At 35.5% G+C, this 22,999-nt stretch overlaps 1 protein-coding gene across 2 annotated transcripts in view; it reads left to right on the top strand.

Moving 5' to 3' along the window:
- Positions 1-22,999, top strand: part of mys (position-specific antigen beta subunit myospheroid) — a 110,247-nt gene that overhangs the window by 32,701 nt on the left and 54,547 nt on the right. For both annotated transcript variants that reach the window (XM_081739607.1, XM_081739606.1), the window contains exons 2-4: positions 13,852-14,011; positions 17,432-17,633; positions 21,678-21,906. In XM_081739607.1, the coding sequence (XP_081595733.1) occupies positions 13,856-14,011; positions 17,432-17,633; positions 21,678-21,906 (587 nt within the window). In that variant the 5' untranslated portion in view covers positions 13,852-13,855. The remainder of the gene's footprint in view (positions 1-13,851; positions 14,012-17,431; positions 17,634-21,677; positions 21,907-22,999) is intronic.

The following is a 22,999-nucleotide window of genomic DNA, read 5'->3' as shown; positions in this document are numbered from 1 at the left end:
CACACACTAACATTATAAGAAATACCAGGCGGATTCGTTATCAAATTATATTCCTAGAACAACATATTTATAGACATGGAACAATAATTTTGGACATGAGTGTACATACAAGACATGAATATAGAATGACATAATTTGAAGTAATGCAGGGTGTTTCAAAATGAATATTAGGGTTTTGAAACTTTGTAGTATCTATTACAATTAACTTACAATTATAAGCATTATCAAATGAAAGAATAACTCAAACAGTTTTGAACACACGCATGCCATGCATTGTTTCCTCTGTCTGCCGTTAGAAAGAGCAAGTAGCAAAGATGGAGACTAGAGACCAGAAAGCTTTGTGTGTTTTAATTTTGCAAAGACTGAATCTGTAGTTACAGTGCAACCGTCTGTATGAATTGAATGTTTTGTGCCATATGGCGGAAAGTTTATGGGCCTTTCTCGCCTATTGACTCAATGTGTGCCATGTGACGAATGAAGCTCACATCGAACACTTGAAGCAAAAACCGTTTGAGGTGTTCTTTTATTTGATGTATTGTTTATAATTGTGTGTAAAATGTAATAAGTACTACGAAGACTTAATTCCCCGATATTCATTTTGAAACACCCTGCATTTCTCAGCATCAGTATTGGAACTAAGATGTAAAAAGGAGAGATTATGATTGTTTACAACAACGATATTATTATTAGTCAAGACTATAATTACTACAACAACACAAGTTAGTAGTGAAAAAAATGTAATTAAATGTACACTCGTAACCTTTTCGGACCCACATGGCCAAAGTGGCACATACGCGTGTGTCACTTTTTTAATACGCTCCTGTATGGTCACTAATTAAGATATCGGTATATATTTTTTTGCCAAATATGGTTGATCCATAGTTTATCATTTTAGTTTCTTCTTCTTCTGTGTGTCGAATTTCCTTCTCAAATTTCACCCGTCAAAAATTCAAGAATTTTCGAATTTTCTTTATTACTTTTCCCCTGTAGCTTCATTCGTTGTAGAGAGACCTCCTTAAGACTTGTCAGGTAGATACGTCGGATGGATACCTAATTGTTGACATCAATTGGATGGGCTTGCGCGCAGTGTTGCCAACTACGGAAATTAAAATCTCCTTAAATTTGGGCAAAAAGTTCGAAATTTTTGTTATAAACCTACCTATACGTCCCAATGCAAGTCAACTTACGCCAGTCGAACATTTGTTCTTACTGAACAATCTCGGGTACATATCGTTACAGTGGAGTAATTAGGGGACGCACAAAAAATTCGGATTTAGGTTCTAACTCTTGATTTTCCCTACTTTTCTCTTCATCGGAATATATTTTTGGTAATTAAAAGCATTGTTTCTTAAATATCGCCATGATACTTGTAGGATATATTAGTAATGTACCAGTGATTATTTTAAGATAGTTTTCGTCTGTCTGGTAGCAGTGTTGCCAGCTACGGAAAATTTTAATTCAAGATGTTAGGGGAAAATTACGTGTTTTGTCTATTATATCCCTCTTGTTGACTACATAGGAACAAAAGTACCAGTATCTGAAAGTCTTGTCTTTGCCCTTCACAACGCACTATAGAAAGTTTCGATACGATAGTTAGGGGAAGTACAGTTGAGGTTTACAGTAGACCTTGTTCTCTAAGTGGAAAGATAATTGATTTTTTTACGTAGACTGAAATATTTTTTAATGATCTGCTTACTTTATTAGATATCGTCACAATACTTGTAGGGTATATAATAGGGATACCAAAACTTCTTTTAAGATAGTTTGTGTGTGTCTGCTAGCACTGTTGCCAGCTACAGAAAATTTTAATTTCCGATTTTAGGAGGAAATTTTGGAAAAATTACCTTTTTGTCTCTATTATTTCCCTCTTGTTGGCTACATTCGAACAAACGTACCACTGTCTGAAAGCCTCGTCCTTAGCCGACACAGCGCACCATAAAAAGTTTCGGTAGAATAATTAGGGGAAGTACAGTTGTGGCTTATAATAAACCATGTTCTGTAAATGGTAAGAAAATTGTGCATTTGTGAGTTAGAATGAGATTTTTTTTAAAAATTTCATGTTTACTTTGTTAGATGTCGCAATGATACTTGTAGGATACATTCTTAGGGTACCAAGGTTTACAATCAGATAGTTTACGTATGTTTTATGGCAATGTTTCCAGCCAAAACAATTAATTCCCGATTTTAAGTGAAAAGTTCGGCAAATTTCCCTTTCCCCTCTATTATTTCCCTCTTGCTCGCTACGTTGGAACAAATGTACCACTACCTGAAAGCCTTCTCTTTATCCTACAGAACACACCATAAAAAGTTTCAATAGGATAATTAGAGAAGCTGTAGCGTCGGCATATCTGTTGGTTTTTGCTTTTGAGGCGTAAAAAGTGTCAAAATTTCATGCGTATGGAAAGAGATTTTTTTTCTTTCTCTCTTTGAATGGAAGCCAGCGACTTCAGGTTTTCAATCTATCTTGTCAACGCACCAAAGAATCTTTTTAGGTGACCTAGACCCATATGGCAACAGTGGTGCTAGATACAAAAAATCTTGAATTTCGGTTAGGGATTTTTTGTAAATTTTCACCCCTACATTTCCCTCAGTAATTTCCCACCCGCTCGCAACACTGCAATGTAACGTACACCAAAAAATAGCCACATTCCTTTTCTAAAGAAACAACGTCTTAACTATATCAATAGGGTAAATGGTTTTTGAGGAATACGTCACTAACTGACAAAGTAGGAAAACGCCAAAAATGATCTGGGTCCGAAAGGAATAATCACACGATTTTGCTCGTATATGTACAAGGAAACAAACGATTTGTAAGTTACGAGGGCTTCGACTCAAGTTCTATTGATTATTTCAATAATCTTCAACATACATCAATAAATAATAGCTGCCAGAAAAAAAACAGACATTTGAAAAAAAACATGAAAAAGAACGACGTTTTTTATTGAAAAAAAACTTCACAGAAAAAAAACCGTTTTTTTACAACACTACCCGGGCCTCCAGATGGCCTAATCCAGCCTTGGTAGTAAAAAAAAAAAAAAAAAAAAAAAAAAAAAAAAAAGTTTTCTTTACATTACGCTACATTGTGTGTGGCCTTCTCTCTTCCTCAGGTTACAGTTGTAAGGAATAGATATCTTGAAACTTGCTTATATTTTCGTAAAGGTTCTGAATAACAGTGGCTAGTTTCAAAGGGCTACTAACCCATCTAACATTATTTTGTAATTAATAGAAATGCTGTGAACTCCATGCCGAAGGGGACTCCAAGGCGGGCGTTACTATTTTAGTATTATTATGTTCTGTCTTCGAATGTACAATATCAGTAATATTTCCTTTTTAAACATTTTTTTATATATATTTTGGCTAAACTATGTTCCTGGAAAGGAAAATTAATTATATATAAATACGTAAAGTACTTCAATCATATTTGCTTCAAGTCCCTGTTGCATTCAGTAAGTCAGGTTTACTAATTATGAAAGTCATTACACCTACACTTCCTAAAATTGAAACAGGCGAGCGAAACGCATATAATTATTAGGTGGTGTAATCAAAGAAATGTCGGAATAAAGTGTGTATTTCGTAAGAGAAAAAAAGAGGACGATATTTTGCGTTCTCAAAATGGGATAGAACCAATTAATCGGAACGTATGGTCACGCTAGGTTTATCACCACCGAAACAAGAGGTCGTAATTAGACATTTTTGTCTTATTTAGCTAATTTAGTCAGGGTGGCTTTTTTCCGATTTTCGTAAGATACTGCTTTATACTGTTGGCCTCTTAACTTAAAAGTCTACCTTAGGACCTATCGAATAGGTTTCCCGATAAGAATTCGACATTTCAAAGCCTGTTCCCCATGTTTGGCTAAGCCAGCTCATAATGCAAGCTTTTAAAGCGAGAAATTCTGTAGTTCTTAAAAGTATTTGAAGAATGATACAGATAAAGGACGTGACGCTAGTCTGTGTTTACTAACACGTCCGGTGAATCATCTTTGAAAATGAAAGGAAATTAGTAAGTATACAGATTGAGATCATAAGCACATGATTAACGTGAGGAAATGTGAAATCTCCTTCGCTATAACTGCAAACATATATAGCTTTATATAGTTACTTTCAGAAAAGTTTGATTACTGTCAATAGCTTGAAACTATAGTAGTAAGAAAAGTTTTAGTCATTTCTATTTCCTTGCTGGGCAGCGTCTGTGACGTCACTGAGTGTCAGTAACTGCTGGCTAGCCGCCAGCGAGATAAGGCAGGGAAAAAAGCTTTCGTCACTCTACACCAAGAAGCAATGATGCTACTCTTAGTCATCCTAAATACCGTTCGGCGAAAATAAGGTTTCAGTACATCTTTTGCAACCTGCCTGCCTGCATTGTAGCAATTTACAGTAGTAACATGTTGCAAAATAAATTGATCTAAGAAACACAATGTTTAATTGGTTTAATTGTCTTGTCTGTGTATTATCTCATTTTCACAAATAGAGAAGAATATATTCAGTAACGCATATGTTTGCCGACGGAGGGAAATCATTCAATATTCTATTTCATTAAGGTAAGGGTAAAGGTCCGACTATCAGCAGTAGATAACAGCACCTGTCTCATATATTTCCTATGTATTTTGTAGGGATTGACAATATTTAAGATAATTCAATCAAATCCAAGAGATACTGTAGGTATTCATTGTCCAAAGAGAAGTTGCATATGAAATCAGAGTAATCCGTACAGTTTTTCGATATTTTACTACTTCCATTGTGGAAGTTTTATTATTGGGATTATGTTTCTGAGAAGTAGAATTAAGTCTCTCACCAACAAAAGAAACAAAATATCGAAAAATTGTGCGGATTATCCCCTGATTCCATATTCAATTTGTCTTTGAACAAAGGAGAAATTTATCTCTTGGATTTGATTGAATCTTGAATATGCTAAATTCCTACAAAATATATAAGAAAGATAAGGGACAGGTACTGCCACCTACTGATGGTACACCTGTACACTTGTTAATAAAAGGAATGATAAATGATTTCAATTAAGCCGAATAATCCATTAAGCCAGTCAGTTCTATGCTCCGTGATGTTAAAGTTTGCTTGCTTCTGTTGTCAGTAAACCACATAGAAGTGTCTTACATGGCTGAATGAGCTTGGTCGAGATGATGATTTTGAGTTTAACGTCCCTCTCAGCAGCGAGACTATATGAGACGTGGATCTACTGATTAACGTGGAATCTGAACCGCATTTGCTTCTGCTGTAAATCGAACCCGGGTCTCCCACGTCAAAGACATGAGCTAGGTCGACTGTGTAAGTGCGATAACAACGAAGACCTTCTTGCAAACCGAATAATGTACGTACACCTCGCTTCCCACAGGATGTTGAAAAGTTCTCTAAAAGCTGCATTCAGGAACTTGGAATTTTCCTTTTCGTTAAAAGGCTTAATATGGTTTCCGTTGCCCGCACAACAATTTCCGCGTCATGAAGGGTCTCCTGAAGACATTTTGTATAGGCCTATATAATAGAGTAAAGGCGATACATTCCTAGAAGACGATAATGTCTTCTTTCGCGCAGCCTTGGAAACGATATTACTCGACTTTTCTGTTATTACAATTTCTTTCTGAACTCACGTTTACTATTCACGTTGGGTGCATAAAATTTCACTCAAGTATGATGATATATTTCCTTTCAAATAATTATAATAATAAAATTTTTGAGGTTAAATTTGCTAAAATCATTGGGGTTCGAATGTTGGAGATTTTTTTGAAAGAAAGGTGAAGATTTCATAGCTTCATCTTAAAAGCTACAATCATGCACACAAAAGAAATTAACTTTGAATTCGTTGTCTCTGCCGTCTAGGTAGGCTTAGTCTGCATAATTCAAACAGCTGAACGCAGTCATTTTTAACTACTGATATATAACGTAAAAGCACGCTTTTTACGATTGGACGCAGGACAATGAAGGAAAAAAACAAAGAAGGAAATGAGACAATGTACGAGAATGCAATAAAAAGCAAGAAATGTCCGCAATGTATCAGTAGTCGTTAATCCACTAGTAGCGTTACCTGCAAAACTATCAATAATGCTACCGATGCTATTTGTCACCACTGTCGCTCTTACCAACCCCATACATTTTTCGTGTCTGCTCCTTATTTTCAGTGGTGCATCTAGCCCGGGGATTCTAGGTCCCCCAGTTTTTTGAGTGACAAAAATGATTTGTGCTATTACTTGTAGGTCTATATTTGTGAAACTTTAAAGCAAACTCATAATATAATTATTATAGTCTGCCCCCCCCCCCTCAGTATTTATCTTCTAGGTTCGCCACTGCTTATTTTCTCTAATCACGCGACGTTTTGATGGAAGTGCAATTTTCGCAGAGCTATTTTCAAATGCCAGTAACTCATTCCCTAATTGGTCCAGATCGTGGAACAAAAAGCTCGATACAGTACGCACAACAGATCAAATATTAGGAAGCCAAAATTAGGAGAGGCTACAGAAAACCTTGACGATTGGAAAAATAAAAGGAAATGAGCGTAGGCATACAGAATCCCCTCTTGTAAGTTTCGCATGTATTCGTAATAGAAATAAATACTGTCAACGAATAACGTACGTAAAGCATTTTATTTTATATCAGCATGTCCATCATGTTGATGTAAAACGCTTTATTTATTTAGCGAAGATCTGCTTTCGTTAAGCAGACACGTACTTGATCGGAAACTTTTATAAGTCCCATTCGATTCTACTAAAGTCAGATTTTACTCTCTCTCTCTCTCATATATATATATATCTATTATATAAAAGAGAACGCACAAATCCTTTGTTAGCTCATCACGCTAATACGGCTGAACCAATTTCTTTCATTTTTGGGGGGTTATTAGGATTTGGACCCTAGATGGTTTTTATCATATCACTTTAATTTTTAATTACCAGTGTCTTGAGATAATTGACCATTCAAGTGTCCATAACGTACAAATCCTTTGTTAGTTCATCATAGGTATAAAAATAAACGTATTTATATGCAACCCGCATGACCGTGTCACTCGGCGGGTTAACATAAATGACAGGCGATATAATGTTAACATTTACTGCAATTTGAAAGCGAAAAAGTAAAAATTATCTAAGTAACAAAGTTTATTGCGTTCCGGGGTGACCGCAGCGAAGCGGGGTGAACGCTGCTAGTATATATATATATATATATATATATATATATAATATGTATGTAAAATCGCGGAAGTTTGCTCTCGAAAGGTGGTGTGTGTGTGCTACGGAGCCAGCCGTAAACGAGTCTTGCCAATGTTTAAAAATAGACGTTTCGACTGCGGGAAAATAGGTTCATCACATTAAGGTTTGGGCAAACGAAATGAGTTCATGCGTATTTCCATGTAGTTCCCTTTCCCGTAAGGGAAATCCCATACTGCCAGAGATTAAAATTGAACACAGGCAGTATAATTTTGCCTTCTTTTGATGACATGAATACATTTCCCATTGATTATTTGAAAATCAATAATAAGAGGAATTTTTGAATAGTGGAAATTATTTTAAATTACTGTTGGATAAAAAGGTATCGAAGATTAAAAAAAAAAAATAAACAGTTTTCTCTGTGATTTGCATCCTAACATGTAAAATTGAATAAGAAAACACCATAGTATATTTTATCATCTTTTTCGTGGAATGATCCAAATGCATAATAAGTATTTTTTGATATCTAAGTTGGTTGATAGTAGACGTAGTGCTTAACATAGATTACGTCAGATATTACAGTTTTTAGGATAATTTTGTTCCGTATATTCGCATTATCGTCAAAGTGCAGGCAAGTTAATGAAACCTGGCCACCCTATCACTCGTAGAAAATCCCTAGAATCGTCCCTATAAATCATATGAAATAAGTGGAAATCTTCCAGCGTTTGAAGGGCTGCAGTGGCTCTGGTAGAGCGTTCACCTCTGGTGCATGGGGCCCCTGGTTCGATCCTAGCTTGCAGCAAGTTGGCCTTATGGGGACAAACACCATGTGCGTGTGGGTTTTCTTCGAGTTCTCCCGTTTCCTTGCATTGTATTGATTCCACCAATTTATTCACTTTTCATCATAACAGTCTCTTTTAGCCTAGCCGACATAATACTTAAATATTTAATTTTCCAGCATTTGAAATTCTTATTTAAAATTGAAGTATTAAAATACTTAAGTTCTATGTGACATTAAGATATTTAAAAAGAGACGAATGAGTACGTTTATTATGTATGCGTTTTTTGACTTTTTTCTTTCTTTTTTTTCACATTGACGTTTCTGTATATATGTATGTATATCCAAAATTGTATCTCTGTCGTAGAATTTCCCATCCTGTTGACGTATACTGTTCTCGTTAGCAGTACTTTTGTGCTATTCGCAGAACGCGACAATGTAAATTCATGAAGAAAAGCATTTTAGTTATGAATTCGCAATTTTCGTGTGACAGTGTCTTGTGCATAGCGATGCAGCTTTTGGTAACGTTGATAGTGTGGCGTACTCGATGGTTCTGTGGATACGCAAATTGAAGATACACTATGCGTCACGGAATAAGAGCGAAATTGAACATGGGCTTGAGTTCCCTCATGGCTAAGCGGTTAGCGTACGCGCCTTTGACGTGGGAGACCCGGGTAAGATTCGCGGCGGGAGCTCATGTGGTTGGGATTCCTCGTTAATCAGTAGGTCCACGTCTCATATAGCCTCAGCTGCTGAAAGGGACGCTAAACTAAAATCAACCCAACTCAAACATGGACAGTAGAATAAAAATGCTGGTGTACATGTTCCTTGTAATTACATGACATTTCTTGTGTGCCACACATTTAAGAAAATCATCAAATGAAGTTAAACTTGGGATGGATATATGGATATAGGGTGTTACAAAAATTTCACAATATTTTGGGAATTGATTCTTCACAACAAAATAAGAGAAAAAGTTCATATGGTTCTGTGATCGGAAGTGTATAGTTTCGCAGTTATAGGGTGCCGAAAACGTGAAAAAATAAACTTGAAAGGTCCATAGTTCCATTATAGGACCGATCGTAGTTTGGTCAAGACGTCACTGAGAACTATAATCTGTTTCACGTAACCTGATAGGAAAAAGAAGTTTTTCCTCCCATCACGCTCAAGTACAGGTAAATGTTGGTGTCCCGTCTTCCACTATCAGCCTCCGCACACGGAAGTATAGAATGTATCTAAACATGTCTAAATAATAAATTACAGCTTTCATAATAACACTACGTATTTTAAAATACTTAATTACATTTGCCTGTATTAGTGAGGTAAGTAACAGGTGTTATTATAATGAAAATTTTATTGAACAGTTGTATTGTTTATTTTCCTTCTTCTTGGCAGTCGGCCTTGTAACATAATGTTGGACTGGCAAGTGATGGCAGGGTTGGTAATTTAATGGATATTTACTTATTAATACAATAATTTCATAATATAAAATCAAAAACCAAAAATGAAATCTTTACAAGTTTTACGCTATATATATAGGCCTACATACTGATAATAGTGTTTCAATAATAATTTTGTTTGCTGAGCTTCTCTTGCAGAAGAGGGGGAAATGACTTTTCATTGTCTTAGAAATATCGGTCTCCATTAATGGGAATAATTATTTACAGTAATTAACTTGCAAGAGAGAGAGACACAGTTATGGGGTGCAGAATATAAAATGAAATGAAATCTTTGAGTTTTACGTCCTATGATGTCGGCTAGGCTAAAGGAGACGGTGATCATGAGAAATGAAAGGGTGGAATGAAGAAAGTGGGAGGAAATGGGAGACCCCGAGGAAAACCAAGCACGCGGTTTTTGCCCACCCCAGAGTTCACTTAGCGCGAGCTGGGATCGAACCAGGGACCACATGAACCACATGCTCTACCACTGAGCCACCGCGGTCCCATGCGTGCAGGATAGTCTAATGTTGTAATAAGAGTTGAGCAGTGTTTCTTCCAGACATGTTTTTGGGGGGCAGTGCACCCCGGAAGAAACCAGAATAATACGTCTATAATATAGTGATAAATAGAGTAATTCCAGAAATGCCGCTCTGACTACTCAGTGTGCCAACCCGTAAGTGTTTTTCTGAAAGAAACACTGGAATTATATATTGTATAAGAAAGGAAGAGTGACGATTAATACGAGTCTATTCAATTATACGAAAGTAACGAACGCTTTAGCTTAAAGAGTTCAAAGACTCATCGTAGCAGAAACAAACATTTCCATTGGATTTTAACCTGCGAAAAGTTAATGTACCATGTTTGTTATGAACAACCTTCAAAGATACTGCTTTACATTGTTCGGAAGCCTTCTCTTTCGCCCAGCTAATAGTCTCCTCCTATGCTTTTTGAAGAGGACTTAATGACTTGGTGCGTATTTCCCATACAAGCAATGTGTTATGCTTATCTTATACGCATTAATTTTATTATTTCTGTAGTACTCGGTGACCTGTAGTTGTTGTGAAATAAAAGCGTATATAGCGTTTTAATTCACGTGAATGTTTTCCTCTTTCGTTCCAAATATTTTTATCAACATTTTATTTCCGAAACCATGCAGTTCCCGTTCTTGTATTAGTGTTATGGATCAACTTTCACATTCATACAAAATTGGGCAGATTGAGTTGTTATTGATATTAATGTTTTCGATATTTGAAAATACAATAAAATGTTTTAAAGTAGAGTAACCTTTAACACATATATAATATGCAATACTTTTTTACAAGACAAAACTTAAAAACAGTAATTATTTGTTACTCGGTGTTGAAAGCTAAAAGGAACGGCAGTGCTTTCTCAACATTAGATGCGAACGAATTGACGTACGAATTTGGAGTTTACGCGATTCTGTTTATTAGAAAAATTTCCCTCCCTGTGGAGGTCAACGACTTACTTTCTCCTGCAGTGGTAAGTGATGGGAGGTAGAGGAGTTTCCTATCAGGTTGCCTGGAACAGACTTTAGTATGTGAACTATCCAAATATCCATCTTTCACAACCTCTGGTACTTGCACAGTCATTTTTTAGAGAGGCTGTTTGGGAGTACTTCATTGCTCTCCACCTATCTTTCTAAAAATTGGTGGGGGGCGCGGTGGCTTAGTTGGTAGAGTGTTCACCTCCGGTGCCTGGGGTCCCTGGTTCGATCCCAGCTCGCGCCGTGTGGACTTTGTGGTGGACAAACACCGTGCTCGTGGGTTTTCTCGGGCATTTCACTAATCTCTCATCATTACCGTCTCCTTTAGTTTCACCGGCATAACCGTGGGACGTAAAACAGATTTCATTTTCTAAAAATTGGTGTGCAAGTATTAAAGCATTTTTTAAACATTGATATTTGGATAGTTCACATACTAGTTCCTCAGTGATGTCTTGACCCGACTACGATAGGTTTCATAGTAGTGGAGCTATGAACTTTAAAAGTTCACTTGTTTCACACTTTCGGCACCCTATAACTCCGAAATTATCCACTTTTGAGCACTGGTCCATATGAACTTTTTTTCTTATTTTGATGTGAGGAATCTGGTCCCAAAATATTGTGACATTATTGTAACACCCTGTATAAGCTTTTTTAAAAATTTCTTTCAAGCTGTATCGCATCGCATCGCATCGCAATTAGCTTAACAAAATTCATAGAATTGCGATGTAGTAAAAAAAAATGCATCGGATAGTGCGATGTATCTGTGATCATAATTTGTTTCCAAATCGAGCTATTGCTCCAAGAAAACAATAATATAAGTTTTCCTTTAGGTGTTTCTTTGGTTTTCGGTAACACATACCAATCAACTATGGACTAGACACATATTACTGGAGATTAATCATAAAATTGACGACAAAGACACCACTTGCACTTCAACATTTTATAGCATATGGAAATGAATCGCCTCGTCGAGCTTTGGGAAAATTCTCAGAATTAGTTTGGTACAGACTTTTCGCATCCCCGATTCAATGGGCAGCAGCTGATGAACGGTGGTGTCAAATTCAAATCTGCCTCGATCATCTGACTGTCAACCGAGATCGGAACGCACAAGCTCTCGGGCTCTTTCGACATTTGCATCAGTTGTTGGAACCAAAGGCCTTCCTTTGTGAGGCGCATCTTCAGTTGACTCTTCCTCCAGCGAAACACCTGGGCTCTTGGCAAAACACCATCTCTGTAGGCTTAGCAAAGTTTTGCAATGTTTCCATTCCATTATGTTCTAATCTGAAGCAAAATTTGATTGCATACCATTGCTCGATATCTATGTCACTCATTGTCAGAACGCACAAGCAAAATCTACTTCACTAAAACAATCGCTACGAACAACCAACTTGACGCTAGCGATTTCCCACTTACATTGATGGTGTATGACATGTTTATCCACGTCATCTCCCAAGTCCCACCTCACTTAGAATTGCCGGTTCGTGCCCAGTATTACCAGTCTCATTATTTATACACCATATATATACACAAGTACTCACATTAAAAGGGAATATGGTCACCTAGACACCAATATACGCCTCTTAACACAAGATACATAGCATTTGAGAGATTGCTTATAATAAGTTTTATTCTTGTCTGAATTCATTATTGACTGACATGGTGAGATTCATTTTAAGATTTTATAAGCTTTATGGAGGAGGGATAAGGCCAAACATGCGTCCAGTCAGAGTTGCTTACATAATCTCAGAAGGATTAAGAGCCTGGAATCGGCTGGGCACATTCTTCGAGTATGATGTTCTGGTCAATGAAAGGTGCTCTGTGAAGATGAGCAATATCATCTTGCACAAGCAACTTCTCACCGTTTTATTTAAATTATATCTAAATGATAATCCAAAATATCCCCATATCTTCGCGTTTTCTCTAAGAGAGATGCCATTACGGGAAAGTGCACGTGCAGCTATTTTTTTTTTTTTTTTTTCATCGATATTACATAAACAATGTCGCGTCCACGCTTTTTGCCATTCTTTTGAGTCACAATCCCAAACAGTAACACTGTTTTCATTGACCACAATAGAAACTTAAGTGAAAATGTAGCAAGAAGGTGTCATGTGAAATGTTTAGTCGTCATATATAAGTTAACTTTCCCAAATCATCACTTAATAGTGATGATGATAATAATAAGTAAATAAAATTCTTGTAAAAAAAATAAATAAAATAATCTTGAAAGACCAGTAATGATACCGCGCGAAAGACCAGTAATGATTTTAAGTACTGGCCCTTGATAATTCTTCCCGAAGCTACAAAATTCCCACTACCAGTATATACCATATGTTCATTCATGCTTAATGTGGATTCAGTATTTTCCCAGTAGTACTTCTCACGCTCTGTTCTTAAATCACCACTGCAAAAGACGATGATTAAAATCTCCATCCATACAAAATAATACGTCTCAAAGGTATTTTGCCCATGGATGTTGTGAGCATGTAGTTCCAAAAGAAGGCAAAATTTAACTATGGCCATCCTTAACACTGTTTGATGTTTTTTCGTTAGCTATGAACATATAATTTCAAGTGATTTGTCATATATTAAGAAACTCATATAGCCAACTTATGCATTACGTCCTAGAAGAAATTAATAAATAAATGCCCAAAATTCCCTGTTTCGTGGTAACATACATACTTCAAAAAGATAAGTCGACGTTACTAGGGAAAGAAGTAAAAACTTATCGGCGCAGCACCCTTAAAGCATTACTTATTTTTGTAGTACACAGTGTTAGTGTTTCAATCGTACCAGTCTGATAGATGTTTCCTTTTTCTTTAACAAAAAAATGCAACATATATATGTTTGAAATTAAGGTTATTGAGCATAATTAAATCATATCCTTCATTTCCTTGAAGCTAATTGGAGAACTGGATAGTTTTCTTTCTTTCTTTCTTTTCTTTTCTTTTCTTTTTTTAAACTAAGTTTTTCTTCTTTTTTCAGAAAAATGCAGCTGAAGACATGGTTGTGGTTGCACTTATGTGCACTTTTCTACGTAGTGACTTCACAGGTAGCAGAGAAACTTAGCCAGAACCCATGTGTCACAAAAATAACATGTCATGAATGTATTCAGACGCCGACTTGTGCGTGGTGTGCACAGCCTGTAAGTAAAAAGTATGCCTTCTTGTAATAGCTAAAAGTGTTGAGTATTACTTTTAATGGATATTTTTATCATTCAGAAGAGTTTAATCTCCATTAATATTTATTAGAAAATAGATGAGCAGCTGTCGAAGGTGAGTGTAAAACCTCCAATCACCACAGTATTGTCTGTCTTTCTTTTTTCTTCAACAATTTGTGAGTTCACAATAATTCACTCAAATTAGCTAGATGCCCTAACTTTATCCATGAGTAAATTGCATCAATAAATCAGATATCGTTCAAATTCAAGAGATAAATTATTTTTACCCAAAGAAAAGTTCAATCCATAATCAGAGAGTAACCGATTATTCAAATTCTAGAAATGAATGTTGAAACTTCGCCTACAGATAAATTGAGTTCACAATCAGTATATATATAGATATATCCATAGTTCAATTTAAGAAATGAATGTCGATTTGTCCAAAGATAAATTAAATCAACAATTAGTGGATATCTAACATTTTTATTAAAGAAATTTTCTCAAAAAAAAAAAAAAAATAAATAAATAAATAATTAAAAATGATTTTTGGGATTATCTACTAAGCATTGATTCGGTTTGTCTTTGGGCAAAATACTGAACATGAATCTTTTGAATTTAAATGAATTATTGTAACTATTGTTGCTTCTGTGAAAATACTTTGAAAGAATAAGGTAAAATGGTGCCATTTACTGTTGATTGACACCCTTTTATACTCAACTCAAATAATGTGAAAACAAAGAAGTATTATAAGAATTTCGAATGTGTAAGAGTCTAGTAATATATATTATAAGTTACAAACTTACATGTTCTTTGTTAGCACGTGTTTTAGGTAAAACATAGGGAAAATCAGATAATAATGACACAACCTGGATAAAATGCCAACCTTCGGAGACGCTCTTTTATTTTAATAATGCTTTGTTTTCAACGAAATAGAACTGAATGAAGTCCTCTTTTCTGGTACAATGGTTAGTGCACTTGACTGTGGTGCAGCAGGCCCGGGTTTGGTTTCCGGTGGAGGAGCTTCGAGCGCACTACAGTGGTTCAAATATCACTAAACTTTTGATCTCGCCCTGTGTAACCTTACTGCTGATAAGGACGTGACTACAAATCAATTAATCTGGATGAAACTGAATTATTATTCGCATATGCGATTTAAAGAGGATATCAGCTCCTAGGACCCGTCATAAAAAGACCAGTAGCCAAAACATGCCACGCATTAAAGGACTTCCAATATAAAAGCAATGATCAGATGACCTTGACATCTCCTGTTGACAGATTATAAAACATGGATGGCCGCGGTATCCAGTAGCAAGGGGAAACGTTTGTATTTGCCATGTACTGGTCTGTAAAATGACGTGCTTAAATTCAGTATACGCCGGGTTTTTTTGAAAGCCTGTCACTTATAACCTACATTATTTATTGCTCTGTACAATATAGGCTTACAGTATCAGGGGCTCTTCATTGGCATTTATCCTTACCCAGCTGGATTCAGTTTCTACTTTGTATTCTTATTTCTGCAGATTCCTCTTATTTTGTCCTCCCATCTACGCCTAGGTCTTCCTAATGTCTTTTTCCATTTGTATTTCCAGTTAAAGTTTTGAAAGCGTTTCTACCTCATTCTTTTCTGGCTCATGACCTGCACACGTGCACCTCCCTAGACGTGATGATCCTAACAATGTAAGGTAAACCGTATAAATTATGCAAGTTTCTCGTTATGAAATTTGCACTGCTTCCCATTCCCGTTCCTCTTGGATCCGAATATTCGCCTCAAGATTTTCTTCTCAAATACTTCGTCTACATTCTTTCTTTAAAGTAAGCGACCATGTTTCGCAACCATACAGCACAATAGGCGTTTTATATATTTTAAGCTTCAAATTCCTCGACGGAATTCGCAAGGACAGATTTTGGACTGAATGACATTTAATTTCTTCGTTGATAAGGTTTTGGACAGTTAATATTGATCCCAGATATTTAAAAGTATCTATTTTGTCGAAACGTTGCATGTCATTATGCATTACCCAGTCATGATATATACTACAAAAGTATACAAGATGTTTTGAAACAACACCGACTAATTTAGAAAATTAGTTTATTCCTGTTACGAAAAAGTGGAAAAATAATATACCAATACGGGTGTAAAAATATGTTATTTTTAGAGCTGAAGCCCACCGAAAATTTGTTGCAGCGACATAAAAGTGCCATAACTCGAGAACAAAAAAATAAATAAATAAATAAAAATAAAATAAATAATCGGAGACGTACTGATAATTTTGTGAATTTCTTTAATGTGCAGGTTGATGTTGAACTAAGGCTGCGCAAAGGTAAGTCAGAAAGGAACATGGATATTCATTAGATTTTCTGCGAAAGAACACTAATAAAGCAAGGATGATGACATCACTCTTTTATCCGTTACTGCTTTTAAAATGCTAGCAATAGACTTCTTGGGAAGCCTCAAAGAAGGTACGCATCACATTTCACGAAAATTGGTCTAAATTGTGAGGAAAGTAATCGTCATACTTTTTTTTTATTTTTTTAAATATGGGTAAATGATATGGATGCACTTACATGTTAAAAGAACGCCGACGAAACATCGCTCGGCTGCTGCTTGAAAATGATGCCGCGGTGGACCTAAGTTTATTGGAACTTTTTCCTTTGTTTTTAGTTGTAGAATCACATCTCGAAGTTTTTCGGTCTTGTTCCCTTTCACCCTGTGTATATATACAGGGTGTTTCAAAACAATACCGACAACGTTTGGGAGGTGATCCCTGACACTAAGACAAGACAAAAGTATAGACCAACGTATAGATGTTTAGACCATATATATATATATATATATATATATATATATATATATATATATATATATATATATATATATAGATAGATAGATAGATAGATAGATAGATCTAGATAGATAGAAAGCAATCAATCCTTCCTTTCTTCCTTACTTACTTGCTTACTTAGCTTGAGATAAATTAAATTTGTATTTAGGCTTTCCATTTAAAATAAATACACACATATTTCAGGTTCATTTAAAATAATCAGACATGGGTTTAAGTGTTTTGTAGTACTCCATTAGAAGAGGATTTTAAAGGGGATGAAGTAGTTTACTAAGATGCCCATTCTATGTATTTGATTTTCATTCGAGACGAGTTCAAATAAATTCTTTGAGCAAAACGAAGGTGAGGGGAACGCCAAATATAGCCCGCAATCAGACGTGAGGACATTTGCCAGTTTTAATGTAATTTTCTTGTCCTTTTCAACCATGATAGTGACGGCCAAGTAATGTCATCAAAGTGGTTGGAGAAAAAAATCTTTTCTTTTTCAATCTAAGTATGTACTTTATCTTATATGTTACTCGTTCGCATTCTGATATATATTTCCTCTTTTTATATTCTAATATAGGATTTTGGAGATGGATCAAGTATAAAGCGGTGTTTCAAACAGAGCTTCTCGCCTGGTGAAAGGACATTGTGTGACGAAGCCTATGTTATAAATCCTGATAATGAATTCAAGAGAGTGCTCAATGCTAATTTAACCAAAGCCCGGGAAGGGAAAGAAGCTGTACAAATTTCGCCACAAAGAGTCACGATAAAATTGAGAGTCAGTAAGTATTATAAGATACTTCAGCACAAATTCCATCCAGCACCTTTTTTGAAGATTAAGTAACATTCACCTATAGTATGCCCTCAGACTCCTAAAAGAATTACTGTCTTTCTAGTATGATATATGCAGACAAACCTGTTGGAGTCAGTTGCTAGACAGTAATGAAAAACTTTAGCATTACTTTCTTAGTTCTTTCTACACGCAAAACACTAAAATCAGCAACATGACGATAAAAACTTTAATAAAAAAGGCATTGTCACTGAACTACACAGTGTATTCCCATGTTGAGATAAAATACAAATCAAATAAGAATAACGTGATGTAATACATTCCATAACATATTTTCAGAATTACATGTCAGGGTAATTAATGTAGCATGGGTCTGTCTATGATTAAGACTTCCAAATTTACAGACCAAAAAACCAAGACACCTTATGAAAATGTACAGTATAGTCTTAGTTGTCTTGCTTTTTGCTGAAATATCAGAATTAAGTAATAAGTCAACACCAAAAGTGAATAACAAAGTTGGGGACCTGACTAATAAAAGGCTTATTTATTTTTTTAAATATCGCCCGAATTATATTAACTTACTTAATTAACAAAAAATTGGCTACGTACCAATGAATCCTTCCTTAAAAAACGTAATATTAACACGCGTGTGAAGGAACATGTTAGACAATCAAAAAAGTCACAAGAAGAAGGCATGTCGGGTTTAGCGCTTCATCTAAAACAACATTCACATAATATAAAACAGGTTAAGGTAGTAGATTCAGCAAAATAAAAAAAAAAAATAAAAATAAAAATAAAAAAAAACAACAACGGGAAATTAAAGAATTTTTCTTTATTCATAAATACAAACCTGCATTGAACCTTGATACTGGGAACATTGATCGAACTTGGGTACCTACCTTTGCTGCATACTTTGGATCTGGCAATAGTGGCCTAAAACTACGTTCTTTTTTATTCAGTTCATTCTTTTTCCACTCTGCTCTGTTTCATCTCAGGATCTTTTTTGTACGTTACTTTTATATAGTGGTATGTATGCCTGGTTTTACTCCTTTTATCTCTTTTCCGTTTTAATCCTTTTTACCTTGCCACTGAGGAAGGAACCAGCTGAGATTTCCGAAACGTCAAAATCTTTAAATTTTTCAAGGGAGGATTCATTGGTAAGTAGCCAATTTTTTTGTTAATTTTGAATTTCCCTCCAATGCGCCTATGTAATTATAATATATTAACTTACGTTTGGAGATAAACCGGGAGATTTAAAGCTTTGAGCAAGTTTTAGAAAACAGATTAAGTAAATCTGGGATTGCCCTGGTTAAACTATTACATATGGGTGCCTTACCTATATTTAATTTAAAGTCTCTTCTAAAACTACGTTCACTTCGCATGTAATTCTTCTAACTCGGAGCTAGATGGATAAATTCTCTGGTTCGATTCCACTCTGCGTCAAGTGGGCTTTGTGGGTTCTTCCGTTTCCTCCCACTTCATTCCACCATTATCATCCATCTCCTCATCGTTGTCTTCCTTATTCATGGTGCATAGTAGTGTGGCGTTAAACTAATCTCTCTATATACAGTATTTGTAAAATATATTATAGACCTAGCCTAAAGCGAAGCATAGTTGATGAAGGTTGCAGGTTCCCTGGGTTATTCCCATAACATAATCGAGTTTTGTCTTCTATCTTAACTTCATTTTTATAACTACATCCGTGTTGCTGCAAATATGTAATAGTCTTTGAGCCAAGTATATTGTAAGGATCCCCACGTCGCAGTACCATGCAATAGCCATGCGTACTACACGTGTTAATATTAAACACAAACAAGCAGACGATGGTCCCGAAGAGGAGTCGCCCACCATCGCCAACAGTTGGAAGGACGAGGATCACCGAAAGAAGCCGACAATACAGGATAAAAGGGAGCTGCACGCCTCGACCAACATCAATCTACCCAGGTTGATCGAACCACCCAAAACCCCTCTCACGACGCTTGGTCACCGGGTTCCTATTCTCCTTCTCACGACGCCTGGTCACCGTGAGATAGAGACCTAATCTAGACCCCTCTCACGACGCTTGGTCACCGGGTTCCTATCTTAATCTTACCCAAATATATATATTAGGAATCACTTATTATGATTGTGTACCTAAGAAGACTTTTTATAATAAAAAGGTGAAGAGAAAGTCTAAATCCCGAGTACATTTAATTGCTCTACCCAAGAAAATTTACAATATAATACTATTATTATTATCGTAATGTTCGGTACAAGTGTGATTTATCATCTAGCTTTGAGTTATAACTCACATAGCTAGCTGCTGAAAAGGACGCTGAATTGAAAAATCAAATCAAATCTTTTTTTTTAATCAAGTAAAGAATTTGGTTGGTACAAAATATGCTATTTCAAGTTATTGTTATTTGACTTGTGTTTGGTCTTTACAAGGGAATATACAATGTAGTTCAGTGACAAGACATTAAATTTCTAAATGTTTTTAATACTTCTATTGTACTCCTTAACGTTGCCAATTTTAGTGTTGTCTGTGGTAAAGGGAGAAAACTGAGTAAATAAATAAATAAATAAATAAAACAAGAATTTTAGGAATGATCAAAAAAATGGATCGAAATATTGCGATCTTGGCCAGTAATCAGTGGTGTAATGCTAGAATTTTTGGTAGGTATACGTTCGATCGTTTTCAAAAGTAGAGTGTATACCCAAGACTACTTTCTCTATACACACCCAAATATACGCTTATTCTTTCGTAAATTTAAGGTGAGTATACGCTGGACTATAAAAAAATTAGGTAGGTATACGCCATATATTCCCGTATACGCCCCATTACATTCCTGCCAATAATTAGTTTTTGGATCAGAGGCCACAAAATTTTAGAACGGCCCCTAAATCGAGTTTTCGTATTTTTTACGGAATAAGCACATCATACTGAGTTAAGTGATAATTTGGGTTTGGCTGCACTATGTTCTCCAGATATAAGGTGTACAAGAAAATTTTTTGATGAAATATATTGGATCTTTTGATCCACAAAAGAAATGAGAAACCGGAGCTCATCATCACTGTCTTGAAGTTAAAGAAAAAATGGTTGATTCCGAAACCATAATAAGGATATTTTAGGATTTTTACATTGTAAATTAGTGTTAGCTAGGTATTATAATGATTTACGCTCTATACACGAGTAGTAATAGTAATAAAATTTAAAAAGGAATGCTTTTCAAGCAGCAGAATTTCACTTTCAGAAGAGAAATTTGTCACAGAACATTAAAATAAATCTTATAAAATTTTAAAATATTTTATTTATTGATTTTTTTTGTCCAGTATTGCCGAATATTTGTAGCGAATGTAGTTACTAGATTATTCCGAGTGTAGCCATAGAATATTCTGTGTGTTGGTCCAGCATCGGGAGAGATTGAGGAGCTACTTAAGGAAGAACTAGCGAACTTCACTAATTACACATTAATTTAATAAAAGAGATGTGGTCAGCTGTAACCTTTTGTAGGCTCATGTATTCCACCCGTCAGCAGATCCTAGGAGTAATAGGGCAGAATTTTATTTGTCCCCGTAAGTTAGAGTCTGAAAATATTTCTTCCACGTTTCTTGATTTTCGGTTTCCTCTTTCAATTCACAATATTTTCTACTATTATTCAAATATCTATCAGTTGTGTTCTTCCTGTTCTTTGCTTACATTTAATCTTTCCCGCAGGCGTTATGAAGAAAACAGTTTCTTCGCAAGGTGTGTCCGCGGCTGTAAATCCTACTTTTTTGGCAAATAGCCTTAAAGAACGTGTAAAACAGAGAAGTGAAATGTTACCTAGAAATTTTAACCTGTGGTTTGCTGGTTTAAATGAAGACCGGTTGTTTTAATAAAAGATTTGAAGTTTTAAAAATAATTTAGGTACAGAATTCCATAATTTAGGCGCTTATTTATTTAGAAATTACAAACTTTAATGACAGATTAATTGAATGGTGTGTGAATTATATATAGATTAATTGAAATATATATCGATACTAATATATAAAATCTTTCTGTTCATTTCTTTAGATGAGCCGTTTGATCTCCAATTCTACTATGCCCAGGCAGAAGACTACCCTGTTGATCTCTATTATTTGATGGATCTTTCCAAGTCAATGGAGGATGACAAAGATAACCTGTCGGAGCTTGGTAATTTATTGGCTGAGAGCATGCAGAATATTACATCAAACTTCCGTCTTGGGTTTGGAAGTTTTGTAGACAAGGTTGTTATGCCTTACGTTAGCACGGTGCCTAAAAAGTGAGTATTGCGTATGTGTTAGGATGCATATATTTCCTACTATCGTTTCGTAATAATAAAATGTTAATATACTTATTGGGTTAAATAAGAGAGGCTTCTTTGCGCATGCTGGATCATAAGTTTGTGCATTTTTATTTATTTATTTATTTATTTATTTTTGATGAATTTTTACGGTTTGAAGCTATAAGAAGGTTATCAGATATTGAGGAAGGGAGGATAGTAGACGCAGCAGGCTGATATAATAAATGAATCATCATTTAAGAATTTTGGAATAGTATTATCTATTAGAAGGTATATTTACAAATATTTTCTTTTGTGAAGTATACCCAAGTACTATAAGCTATGACAATTAAAACGACAATTATTTTACTTCATAATAATCATGGTCACTTGCTGCAAGTGAGAAGCTTCCTGCTCCACAGTCTTCCGCTAACCTCTTCGTCTTCACGTACGATTTTTGCGACCATACCCTCTAGTACGTCCTTCCTGATATAATTCCTTCTTAGCCAATGTCCCAAGCAGTTTCTCTTCCTCTTCCTAATAATATCTAACATTGTTCTTTCCTCTCCTACCAATCCTAACACCTTCTCATTTGTTTTCCGTTCGACCCAGCTAATTCGCACCATTCTTCTCCACACCTACATTTCGAAAGCTCCCAGTCGTGTCGTTTCTCATCATTTTTGCGTAATGTCCATGTTTCTGACCTATACAGTGCAATACTCCACACAAAGCACTTTATAAGTCTTTTTCTCAACTCCTTATTCAAGGTCTCACAAAATAGTACTTTCTTCCCTCTAAAGCATTCTTTCGCCATTCCTATCCTTGCTTTTATTTCATGTTCACATTTCATAGTATTACTAATAATACTACCCAGGTATCAAAAATTAGTCACGTATTCTATTTTTCTCCTTTCCTACTTCTATATTTGACCGATCCCTTCGTTCCAATCACCATGGCTTTTATCTTTTAAACATTTATTTTCATTCCATATTCTTGACAGCCCTTCTTTAAGTTTTCTAACATCTTATTGGTTTTCTCTTCAGATTCTGCAACAAGCGCAAAATCATCTGCAAACTGTATTCACTTAATCGTT

The sequence above is a fragment of the Thermobia domestica genome, chromosome 15 (assembly GCF_964235325.1).
Source record: "Thermobia domestica chromosome 15, izTheDome1.hap1.1, whole genome shotgun sequence".
Lineage (NCBI taxonomy): Eukaryota > Metazoa > Arthropoda > Insecta > Zygentoma > Lepismatidae > Thermobia > Thermobia domestica.
Note: the sequence above shows the minus strand (reverse complement) of the source record. Positions and strands in the feature narration are given on the sequence as shown.